Consider the following 12,570-nt stretch of genomic DNA (forward strand, 5'->3'; position numbering starts at 1 on the left):
ATTTTAAAATAACTTGCACAAGTTTTTGTATCACCACTTCACTTTTCTTAACTTGAACATGATTACCAGGGAATGTAAGTGGAATGAATTTGATGATCACGTGATTTTTCTTTTGGGATTTGTCCGTTCTTTGAATTTCCAGGTTTCTTGACGTCGGATTATGGAGCTTCTGTCACGTCATTAATATCCAAATTTATATCTCTATCTTCATTTACATCATTATTAATTTCAGCTGATGCATCCGGTGTTTTGCAGATGTTGAATTTTAAATAATCTCGTGTTACGTGTGTTATGATTGGTAATTGGCACACGATATTGTTGATAATGTTTGTTTGAGATTTTTATGCTTATGTTAATGGTAACTTTACTATAAGTCATAAAATTAACGGGTAAGATTTTAATACACTTGGATAGCATTGTCAAGAAAGGTACAATTTTAGAACCAAAGCTATGGAAGGTAAAAATTTGGAGTTTATTAAGGATACTGGCTGTTTTATAGAGACACCATAACCGAAGGAGGTCCCTCGCAGAACTGATCCCTGATTGGCCGGTGCTGCACTCGTTCAAAAGAGACGAGGTTTGAGGCCGAAAGATATAATCACACCAAAGTGTCGCACATAAAGGCTATTTCTCACTTCTGTTGGTGTTGTTCCACGAAGTTCTTGTCGCACGAAGACTATTTTCCACTTTAGTTTGATGTTCGTGTAAAACTATTGATTGTTTTGTATTCATTTTTGATGATTCAATTTTCAGAACTTATATCTGGCTGAACAATCTTAATGATTATTTCGTATTACCAAAACCTGATATCCTCAGAATCTTTATTAACCTTCGTTCTTCATATATTTTTCTCTATCTGTTATTTCTAGTTAATGTTATAAGATCATATTAATTTATAATTTTTTATACATAATACATCTATATTGGTAAGGAAGGCCAGTGCCCCAGCAGTGGGGACGTATTGATGATGATGATTGATAAATATATGAGATTAATATTCTATGTGATTGTCTGTAGCTATGCGATTAACAACAGCAATTCATCATAAAAACTTAACGTAACTTAGTTATAACGGATCAAATATTAATACAAAACGATACACAGTTTTACTAGATCATTATCTTTAGCGACAAAATCACTATAGTCATGTATAGTTAGCACAACAAACAACACTTCTGTCTTGCAAAATGCAAATCTACTCGGCACTTCTCCGACAAAATCTATATTTTTAGCACATATAGCACAAAATGTAAATACTCTACAAAACTATAGATTATGCACCGTAAAATCGATGTTTTAGATCTAAAATTAAAAGTTTTCGAACCGTTTTCGAGACCACGTTTAATTCTCCAATTCAATGTAACATTTCATTTTTGTAACTTACTAGACTTAAATATAGGAGCATAAATAAAAGGTAAATGAAACTGCATAAATCTTCAAAACATCAGTCAAGAACCCACCTGTACAAAAGCATGTATTTTGGTTGAGAGTGATGAAGAAAGAATGGCTGATGAATCTAACGCCTCGGTCACAACACAGCAATTTTCCTTTCTGTATTTTAGTCATGTTGACAGCGATGGGAGTCCGTCAACAAATCTTCGTCAGCACAACTGGCTTTGTGATCAGCACCCTTTTGTAACTGCACCTTAATATTTTAGAGTCCAACAGGTACATTAATAGACACGATATTTTGCAGAAACAAGAATCGTTCTTGAAACCCCTCGTAGATCAATTTGCGAAGGAAGGCAAGGATAAGAAGGTGGTCTTCGAAGCTATCTTTACTAAGCCTAATTCCAAGCCGAAATGGTACTTCCGTAAGGATGTAAGTTCAATTTATATAACTTTTCTTCTTTTAATTTAAATGTAAAATCTCTTTTTCATTCAAATGTCCATCGATGAATTTTACAGGAATTGTTCCCGGGATCCAAGTATAAGATGACAAATGAGCAGGATTCCTACAAACTAATTATCATGAATCCGAAGGTAGAAGATACCGGCAAAATTACCATTGAAATAGGCGGAATCACGTGTACTGCGTTCTTGCAAGTTGACGAACCAGACCCCACATACACCTTCACCAAACCATTAAAGAAGACCACAAGTGGTTACACTAAACACGAAGTCGTCTTGGAGTGCGTTGTCTCCAACAGCCTCGCTATTGTCTCCTGGTGGAAGGGAGATCAGAAGATCGAAGATGGCGATGAGTTCCAGATCTCCAAAGATCTGTCTGGAGTATGCAGGCTCTGCATCAAGAGTGCCAAGATGGAAGATGCTGGCAAATACTCTTGCAGAATCGAAAAGCAGCCTGATAAAACGGAGACTGATGTTAAGATTGTAGGTGAGTTTAAAACAAACGGATGATTAGAACAAACACATCAAAAAGCACCATAAAATATTATGAGAGTTCATTAAAAATTTTATGAGATGACATAGTAAACTTTTATTTTCAGAATACCCATACAAGTTTACTAAGGTGCTGAAATCGCAGCAGGCGATTGAAAAGGACACCATTACGTTACTTTGCGAGCTGGACGACGCTGGTGGTGATGTTCAATGGTAAAAGTATAGCTAGCTATCTTCTCTCTCTATGTGGATTCCCCGTCATAGAGCGCCAGGTCATCATTTTGAAGTTGCGCCTTCGCCAAAAATTACGAATAGAATTTGAGATCAAGCGACGACAATAGGGACCTGAATAATGAATTGGAAACCTCTAGATCCGCAGAAAATAGACATGAAAGTGGTACATTTGAATATAATTTGAAATTCTATCTACAGGTTCAAGAACGGTGAACCGTTGAAGACAGACAAACGCGTGACTGTAGTGAAGGAGGGTCGCAAGCGTAAGGTCATCATCAAGGACGCCAAGGTGACTGACGCTGGCAACTTCAAGTGTACCACCAACGCCGACGAGACTGCGTGCGAGTTGATCGTCAATTGTGAGTATAACTAGATCTTCTTCTCCTCATTGAAAAAAAGTATGTTAATTATGTCAATTATGAGTATATTTACATTATGAATGACGCCAAGATGGTTGACGCTAGTTAACTTCAAGTGTACCAGCAAATCCGATAAGAATGCGTGTGAATTGATAATGAAATGCCTATTACAATCTTGTAATAATGTCCACTGATATCTTCATCATCCTCAAAAAAATGTCCTAGCACCGCTACATTGATCAAATTATATAATCGATACTACAAAATGTAAACTATGTTTATGTCTTGTACCGAGAAATACTCCTATACGCCAATATAAATGAAAAAAAAATACTATCTATCAAATACAGCAGGCCAATCGAGTTATTTATCAATATATATTAATTTATTTTTATACGTTATATTGATAAATAACTAAATTGGCCTGTTATTGTTCGGTAATACTACTTTATAATATGCATTTTAAAATTGAAACTACTGATGCGATTAAAACAGGGCTAGGTTACTACCTATTGTCTAAAACTATTGGACCTAAAACCGCATCTAAAATCTTGAACAGTCTTAAAATACATTTGGAACACCGTAGAAGTATAAAAACAAGATCTGTGAATTTATGAACTTCTAGTGATTGATAAATAGGAAGATTAGGTATTCAACAAGTAGTAATGGCAGAAAATAATGGAAAATGTAGTTTGGTGTAGTAAAACTATGGATTTTTATTTTTGAAAAAAGGTCTCTCATGCACTTTGTCAGGTAAATTTGTGTATTACTATAATATTATATTTATATGTTTCTTGCAGACTCGAATCGCTTCAATAAGAAGTTGAAGGACACAGAAGCAATTGAGAGGGATAAGGTTGTACTGGAGGTGGAACTCCAGGATCAGACTGCCGAAGCAGTCTGGTCGTTCAACGGACAACCTATTGTGCCTAATGACAGGTAAGTCATATCTCTTAAAATATTATAATATGCACATTTCTATAAAACATATAAATTCACAGATTTTCTGAACAATAAATTGTTTTATTTATCTAAAATCAAAGAAATGCATATGCATTTTTTTATTTTATTTCGTACCTATAAGATTTTTGTTCTTATAACGAAATTATCTTGAAAAAAGTCGGTCATTCATTCATTCATTAGCCTTACAACCGTTTAAAATTAATTGTGTTATGTTCCACATCAGAGAGGTCCAGGTAATGTACCGACTGGGTTAACTATATTATAATTCAATATTTTAATTACTCGTTACGCCCCGGGGTTTAGAAATTTTGGGATAAATGGTAACATATGGTATTTCATCCAGATTACACTCTGCAGGTCATCTGATACTATTTTCTGCTCTTTATGAAAGTATTCAAAGGTTATATTTTCCAATAGAATCGAGATCAAGAACCTCGGTGGTGGTAAGCACCAGCTGATCTTCAACAAGCTGGAGATGGAAGACGATGGTGAGATCCTGTGCGAATCTGGCAAGCTCAGCTCGTCTTGCAAGCTGACCGTCAAGAAGGGAGAGTCCAAGCCTGCCATCGAGTGTCCCGAGGAATTCTTCGGGCCAGCTGGACAGCCGTTTGTCATTGAGGTGCCTTATAAAGGTAAAGAGACCCTTGAATGAAGCATAGTTTCTAGACAATATTTATTTCAATGCAACGTTTTGATTCAGCTTGATGGTTAATTTAATGAAAATTATTCTTATTCGTTCTCGTTTTAGTTACTGGCACCCGACAGACGCCAATCGAAGCTAAACTATGGAAGGACGGTAAAGCCTTGCCAGTGAAAGAAGTCGAGGCAGTGGTCGAGCAGGAGAAGGTCCTGTTCAAGATCAAGAAGCCGACCAGAGAAGGATCTGGAAAATACCAGATCAAACTGTCCAACGCCCAGGGCGAGGATGCTAAGGATGTTACGATCACCATGCAGAGTGTACCGACGCCCCCGCAAGACGTTAATGTTGCCGAGGTCTTCCAGACTTCTTGTGTGGTCACGTGGAAGGCGCCGCAGGACGATGGTGGATCCCCGTTGGTCAAATACGTCATTGAGAGACAGGTATTATAAAATACAAAAGTAAATAATGAAATTAAATAATATTATGAGAAAAACTAATAGCCGTAAATTAATATCAGAAAAATTTCCTATTAAAAAGTGACTTAATTAATTTTATATCATTAGCAGTAAGTACTTTCTTTTGATTTATTTACAAACATTGCTTATTCCCAGGATCTGTCACTAAAGGCTGGTTGGGACAATGTGGGTGAGGTGGCCCATGGTCAACCGCTCAAGTACAAAGTCGAGGACCTTATTGCCAAGAAGACCTATAAGTTCAGGATCCGGGCCGTCAACAAGATCGGCTCCAGTGAGCCTGGATTATTTGCCAAACCTGTGCTTGCTAAGGATCCTTGGGGTAAGTCTAGAGACACATGAGACTTAAATAATATTCATGTTAAGAGGTTTGTTGGCATCTATTACAAGGTTATCCAGATCATAGTTCAATAATCTTTAAATTTTATCATTGCTAGGTCTCTCCTGAATCAGACGTCAGTGCTCAATTTTTTGTTGTCTTTTCAGATGAACCATCGAAGCCCAAGAACGTTGAATTATCTGACTGGGACAAGGACCACGCTGATCTCAAATGGCAGAAGCCTGACAACGACGGCGGAGCTCCCATCACCGGCTACGTTATTGAGTACAAGGTATGCTTATATATAATATACAAGGTACGCTTCTTTGTAGCGCCTTGTGAAGCACTAGGTACTTCGTCGGCACAGATTATAATAATACTTCCAGAACTGCTGGTATCGGTTATGACGAAGTAATTTTCGTACTATTGTACTTTGTTCTTTCAACTGTAGAGTAAGTGGAAGTATCATTTTTGTCTTTGAAATAAAATTATAGAAATCTATTTACTAATACACAACAAGAATCACAAGGTGTTGAAGGTCTGTCACTCAAGGAATGGGTGGTAAGCTCTTGTTGTGTATTAGTAAATTCTAGTAGTTTTCTAATGCATTGTAAAATAAAACTTAACCCAAATTAAGTTGTCAAATACAATATTTTAATGTTAGGCTATTACTGTCGCCAAGAGCTTTTTCCATTTCTCATCTAATATATCTATCTAACTTCATCAGGAGAAGTTCGGCAAAGACTGGGTGACCGGCAAGGAGGTGCCCGGCGACTGTTTGGCTGCCACCCAGGACGGTCTGAAGGAAGGCTGCACCTATGAGTTCAGGGTGCGAGCCATCAACAAGGCTGGTCCTGGCGAGCCCAGTGACAGCACTAAGCCTATTGTAGCTAAGTGCAGATTCGGTGAGTCTTTTGCCTCGGCCTCGGTGGCTTAGTGGTCTGATTGTCTGCCAAAAACTCATCTTTCCTTCTCTGAGTCTGATTTTGATAAATATAAAGTTAATATATGTTTTTATATAAGCTTTAAGATTTGAAAACATACATCAAGTAACAGAATCCTTTTTAGATAAAATATGCTGCATTCTTTTGAATGTGTGTTATATTTCCAGTCAAGCCATACATCATCGGCGAGGGTCTGCAGAACATGATCATCAAGAAGGGCCAGGTCATCGCCTTCGACATCAAGTATGGTGGCGAGCCTGAACCTGAAGTCAAATGGATGAAGGGAGAAGAGGTATAGTCATCATCGTGTTGATTTTGTTGATTGATCTTGAGATTAAGGCCGTCTTCAGAGCGGCGTAATTCTTACATCAGACCGAATGACGTCTAATATATACTTGCTATATGGATTTGTCTGATCGATAAACAGGAAGGGAAGCTCGTTTAACGCTGTCCTGCCTTTTTTATTTGTATATCTGCATCCCTTTCGCTCGGTCGATCGGCTCCTGTCAAAGCTGACGGTCTGTTAGTAGTATCAAACATTTGAATTTTACAACTTGAAATAATCTGCATAAAGTTTAGTTTCATCAGTAATAATTATAACTGAAAATAATATTTGAGCAAACATAAAAAGCCTAAAGCTTGAAGTGTTTCCAAAATCTGACATTTTGGACCCCGTGGTAACGCTAAAAACATCCTTTATGATTGGAGAGTTTATTTTAAAATACTTTAACTTGTTGTCGAAACTTTTATCCTATATTTTTTTATAAATACTACTTTTTGTACATTTTTTTTCACATTCATGGAACACAGCAAGGTACTAAACAAAGTTTTACTTTTTTCCAAAAAGAAACGTGGCAAGCCGTACACGGAAAAGGTCAGGATGGGAATGAATGTTGTCATCTTTTATATGTTCTAAAATATACTCAATTTACTATTTGTCTCTATACATATGTGCTAACACCACTACACAAGTACAACTACCAAATACACTAAGTACTTATAAATTTATATTACCTAGATATTTTATCAAATTGAAGCGTATGTTATTAAAGTAAAGCAAATAAATAATGTTTTATTTTGATGAAATAGTTACGTTTTCTTAGCGTGCGGACGGTATTTCACGACAACAGCTAAAATTTAAGTCATTCCACGAGCTACCTATCTACTATCAGGTCAGCCAGAGTGCAGGTTGTTTGGCAATCGAGCCAAACGAGCAATTAAATCATTGTTTGTGGAGAAACACCACAGTTTGCATGTGATTTCAACACCTGGACAGTCATAAGCGACTTCCAAGTAGGCCAGAGCTCAGCTCCTCTAGATGGCGACAAATTCTTGTTTTACATTTTAATACACCATTCTTAGTACTTCCAAAATGTTTTTAAAAAATCAATCTTTATATTGACATACGCTTTGATTTCAAAGAATCGCGATTCTGTGATCAAGAAGAAGCGATTTTTTATAGTTGTAAAGCTTTATATGTCTTAACAAAAAAAGTACCTACTATTTATGTAAAACTGATACTTTTAAGATAAAACTTTTATTATTGGCATTTGACATTAGTTATTTTTTACGTAGACGTTTAACATCGCACAAAATTATTAGAAACTCAAAATGTAGATCTGCAGAAGTTATGGAAGACTTTCTGTTTATCTGCCTCATTTATCTTTTGTCTAGATTATAAAAAGAATGTTTAATTTATTTTATTAGATGTTATTGTGTTAACACACTCAATACATTTTTCATCATTATTTATGCTTTGATGATATGAGATAGAAGTATCAATATCCCTGCTTCACCAAGATCTTTAAGGTCATCCTATTTGTTTATTTTTATAAATACAAAGAAATATATTTCAATCATCATATCATCTAAACATAGATGAAGATATATTTACTACTCACTTACATATACCTAACTCTAATACATAATTCACTGATAACATCTAGGTACCAACTGACAGACTATTTTACAAGGGTTGTGTCTGATCAATCGTCCATCACTTACAATATTTGACAAAGCACTTCGATTCAATCATCCACAAACAACGAATTACATGTGTAGGTTAAAAAATTACTTATTTCAATATTTGAAATATATTTAATACATCAATCATTCAATTATTACTTATTCGCCAACGCGCCAAAGGTTTCTTTACAAGAAAATAATACCTAAGTAATAACATTCAGCCATCTATTTGTGATGAACTAAAAAAAAAACTTTATGTTCCACTCCACAGATGTCTCTGACGTCACGCAGTATAAAGTATTCGCTAGATGGATCTGTCTATGTATAATATTTTCGATCAAATTATGTATGATATTATATAATAATTTTTATGATATAAAGCTATTAATTTTTAATAATAAAATAAATACCCGTAATTTATTTTTTGAAAGTTTTTGATTAATTTTATTAGTTCTTCAACGATAAATTTTTGACTTGAATAAAAGTATTTGAGTTGACTAGTGAAGAAGAAGAATAGAAAATAGGGCGCTAAATTATAAAAAGTTTATCTATTGTTTATCACAATACTAACATAAATTCGCCAAAAATATATCGCTACCTACCTACCCTTCATGTCTTCCACAATATAAATAGGTACATCATCCTCATATACATTACTTTCTGCCAAATACATAAACCATCAGTAATTATTCACCGCGATTTAGATCAGACACTCCCAAAGCCAGCTGGATCCTAAAATTCCTCTCATCAACTCTAGGAGATTCACGACGACGGCGATCGCATTACCATCGACAAATACGAGAGGAACACAGTGTTGACCGTCAGAAAGACCACGAGACCTGACAGTGGGAAGTACAAGCTCGTGCTTACCAACTCGTCGGGCACTTGCGAGAGTATTGCTGACGTTGTTGTGCTAGGTAAGAACTGTTTTTTTTTTACTGCCATTTCTTTTTTTACCTTCATTTTATTCCTTAAGAATAGGGGCATGTAGCGGTATTAAAATTTGTCACTTGTCTATTTATTTAAGAAGACTTTTGGTATTAAAGAATAACGTTGTTTACTATTGAGCTTATGGGCAACCAGAAATTAGAAGAATAGTAATGATTTAGTAGGTACCTAATGTCTTTGTTTATTTTATAAACAATAAGTAGGTACGTGTTCTAAAAACTTCTTACGGTGGTGCTCCATTATCTAATTCTTTGAAATGTGGACCTGACCCACCTGACTACCTAAAGATGTTGATTTCGATGATATTATTCTCCAGATAAACCCAATAGACCAAATGGACCAATCGAAGTCGTGGACATACGCGCAGAAAAAGCCACTGTCAAATGGAAGAAACCAGACGAATGGCAGGGATCGGATATCACTGGATACACGCTGGAAAAAATGGACATGGTATTTTTTTATTTTAATTTGGTAGAGAACGGAATAGCTTGCCAATACAAAGTAAGAAAATATTGACGTTTAAAATAAAAAATATTTCTAGGACACTGGCAACTGGGTGCCATGTGGTGAAACTGGACCAGAACCAACAGAGTTCCAAGTCAAGGGCCTAACGCCGAACCACAAGTACAAGTTCAGGGTTCGCGCAGTCAACAAGGAGGGCGAATCTGAACCTTTGGAGACTGATAGCTTCATCGTTGCTAAGAACCCATACGGTAAAATTACTACGACTAATTACATTACCTGGTGCAAACCGTTTATTTTTGGGTAACATTTCAAATAATCAAAACCTCTTTTCTTTTTGTTTTTATGCATAACTGTCACTATCAAACTTGACATTGACATTTATTATTTTGTTTCGAAACTTTTTGTTTACCAACAAAAATCGCCGGTAGCGAGCAAACCTAATATTGTTATCATTTCTTCCATAAAATACCAAAATGTATTTCAGATCCGCCAAAGGCGCCCAGCAAGCCAGTTATAATAGACTACGACAACATGTCTGCAACATTGAAATGGGAAGCGCCGTCAGACAACGGAGGGCGACCCATCCTGGGATACGTCGTCGAAATGAAGGACAAGTTCACCGCTGATTGGATCGAGGTATTGTACAGCGTATGTACTAAACTAGCTACGCCCCGGAACTTCGCTCCTGTAGGAATTCGGGGTATAGTTTACCTGTTTAACAAATTTCATCAAAATCCGTCTAGTAGACTTTACATGATTGTGTGAAGACCAATTTACACCAATTCTAGCTCTACTCTAGCGGTTCAATGCTTCGCCACGAGTTGTAGCCATTTGTTGGACATTCAGAGTAGGGCATAAGCACTTACTCGCTTGGTCTATTTATAGTTTTGGTAAACTTTTTTTAGGTGGTGAAAACCGAGGACACAAAGACAGAATACAAGGTCGAAGGCCTAAAAGAGAAAATGATTTACCAGTTCCGAGTGAAGGCTTACAACAAAGCTGGTGTTGGTGATGCTTCACCGCCCACTGACAATCATCTGTGCAAGCACAAGAACTGTGAGTTATAATTAAAAAAAAAACTTCTCTATGTTACCAAATACTAGCTGTTCCAGGGCTTTGCTCCTGTGGTTTTATCAGAATAAAACATATCCATTTTCAGAAATAATTACTTATTTCAAGGAGTACTATCTGCAATTCTCTTGATTGGACTGTTTCTGCTTGAAGAATGTGGACAGTTGCTCAATAATTAAAAAAAAAAAACAATTCAGTATTATATTTGTAAAATATATCTTGAGTCATATGATAGCAGGATGAACCAATACATTCGAAATGAGAGTAATAGAGAACAATGTATTATTTTCATATTACTTGACATCTGTCATTATAATAAAGTTATATTTTACAAAGTATAGTGTATGTAAAAAAACAGATTTAACAATATGTTTTTGAATTACAGTGAAGCCTCATATTGAGCGCAGCACGTTCAAGTCGGTGATCATCAAAGCGGGCCGCACTCACAAGTGGTCTGTGGACGTCACTGGTGAACCAGCACCCGAGTGCTCGTGGTGAGTTGTAACTCAAGCATCTTTTTGTTTAAATTTTACCTGTTTTTGGATGAACATCGACATTTAGCTATAGGTTTCGAAGTTAAGGTTGCGGTGGCCTATTAACCTTGGGTCATTAACAACGGGTCTATAACAAAATTCATCAAAATGGGTCTATTACAAAATTCATCAAAATCGGCCGAGTGGTTAGTAGTAAAAGTGTGTCTATCTGACAGAAAGACATGTTTGCGCTCGGCGTGATCGTTAGCTCTGTCTATTTGTCGTGGTTATTTTAAATTATTGTTAGATTATTGTTTATGATGATGATCTACTACACCCTACTACACCCCAACCCTATTTCAGGTCATGGCGCGAAAACATAAAGTTGGTAAACACTGAGCGCATCAAAATAGAAAATGTGGATTACCACACAGACTTTACCATAGTGAATGCGGTCAGACGAGACACCGGCAAGTACAAACTGCGAGCGGAGAACTGCAATGGATTTGACGAGGAGATTGTTGAGCTCACTGTACTTAGCAAACCCTCTTCGCCTAAAGGTAAGATTCTATTTAAAGGCCATAGTGCGAAATTAATTTACTATATATTGCAATTAGAATGGTCGACTCGACAAAGAGCTATTTCGATATCGACTATCGAAACTTTTCGTCTTCATTTATGTCCATTATTACTCAAAGAAAATAGTTAATAATGTCTTCTTCCCATTGCTAACACTGGTGTCAGATTCTGTTGGTTCAACATACTTTAAAAGTCAGATGGTTTTGGTTCAAGTAGCTTGAAGGCATTGGACATGACTTACGTTCATAAAAAAAGATTTTATGCGCACTAATGTACTAAATAGTCAATTCATTTGTAGGTTTCGTCACGATATTTTTCTAACCACCGCAAACCAATCATATATTGCGGAGTGGTGGCTGTCGTGTAACAATTACATTTTCTCATGTAGATCAAGGAATATTTCGACCATATTATATGATGGTACTATATGGTATTCAACATATATTTACACCTATAATTTCCCTCGCCAGGTCCGTTGGAAGTGTCTGACGTGCACGCGGAAGGCTGCAAGGTTCGATGGGAGAAACCTGAAGATGACGGCGGGTCTCCCGTCAAGGAGTACGAGGTGGAGAAGATGGACATGGCCACTGGCAAATGGGTGCGCGTCGGAAGGTCAGTAGATATATATTGTACTAGCTGCGCCCCGGAGGCTTCACTCCCGTGGGAATTTCGGGATAAAAAGTACTCTATATGTTATTCCAGGTTATATTGTACTTGTGTACCAAATTTAATAACAATCGGTCCATTAGATTTTGCGTGAAAGAGTAATAAACATACATCCTCATAAACTTCTC

The 12,570-nt window shown here is 36.5% G+C and overlaps 1 protein-coding gene across 29 annotated transcripts in view; it reads left to right on the top strand.

The window, feature by feature from the left end:
- bt (bent) overlaps window positions 1-12,570 on the top strand; it is a 109,221-nt gene that overhangs the window by 33,889 nt on the left and 62,762 nt on the right. For all 29 annotated transcript variants that reach the window (XM_064436742.1, XM_053762756.2, XM_053762774.1 and 26 more), the window contains 20 exons: window positions 1,697-1,822; window positions 1,909-2,338; window positions 2,451-2,556; window positions 2,776-2,936; window positions 3,737-3,875; window positions 4,317-4,531; window positions 4,648-4,979; window positions 5,151-5,334; window positions 5,499-5,623; window positions 6,059-6,236; window positions 6,443-6,567; window positions 7,123-7,149; window positions 8,998-9,157; window positions 9,505-9,638; window positions 9,730-9,901; window positions 10,138-10,289; window positions 10,559-10,709; window positions 11,110-11,218; window positions 11,561-11,757; window positions 12,247-12,388. In XM_064436742.1, the coding sequence (XP_064292812.1) occupies window positions 1,697-1,822; window positions 1,909-2,338; window positions 2,451-2,556; window positions 2,776-2,936; window positions 3,737-3,875; window positions 4,317-4,531; window positions 4,648-4,979; window positions 5,151-5,334; window positions 5,499-5,623; window positions 6,059-6,236; window positions 6,443-6,567; window positions 7,123-7,149; window positions 8,998-9,157; window positions 9,505-9,638; window positions 9,730-9,901; window positions 10,138-10,289; window positions 10,559-10,709; window positions 11,110-11,218; window positions 11,561-11,757; window positions 12,247-12,388 (3,365 nt within the window). The remainder of the gene's footprint in view (window positions 1-1,696; window positions 1,823-1,908; window positions 2,339-2,450; window positions 2,557-2,775; window positions 2,937-3,736; window positions 3,876-4,316; window positions 4,532-4,647; window positions 4,980-5,150; window positions 5,335-5,498; window positions 5,624-6,058; window positions 6,237-6,442; window positions 6,568-7,122; window positions 7,150-8,997; window positions 9,158-9,504; window positions 9,639-9,729; window positions 9,902-10,137; window positions 10,290-10,558; window positions 10,710-11,109; window positions 11,219-11,560; window positions 11,758-12,246; window positions 12,389-12,570) is intronic.

This window comes from Plodia interpunctella, chromosome 23 (assembly GCF_027563975.2).
Source record: "Plodia interpunctella isolate USDA-ARS_2022_Savannah chromosome 23, ilPloInte3.2, whole genome shotgun sequence".
In the NCBI taxonomy this organism is placed as follows: Eukaryota; Metazoa; Arthropoda; class Insecta; order Lepidoptera; family Pyralidae; genus Plodia; species Plodia interpunctella.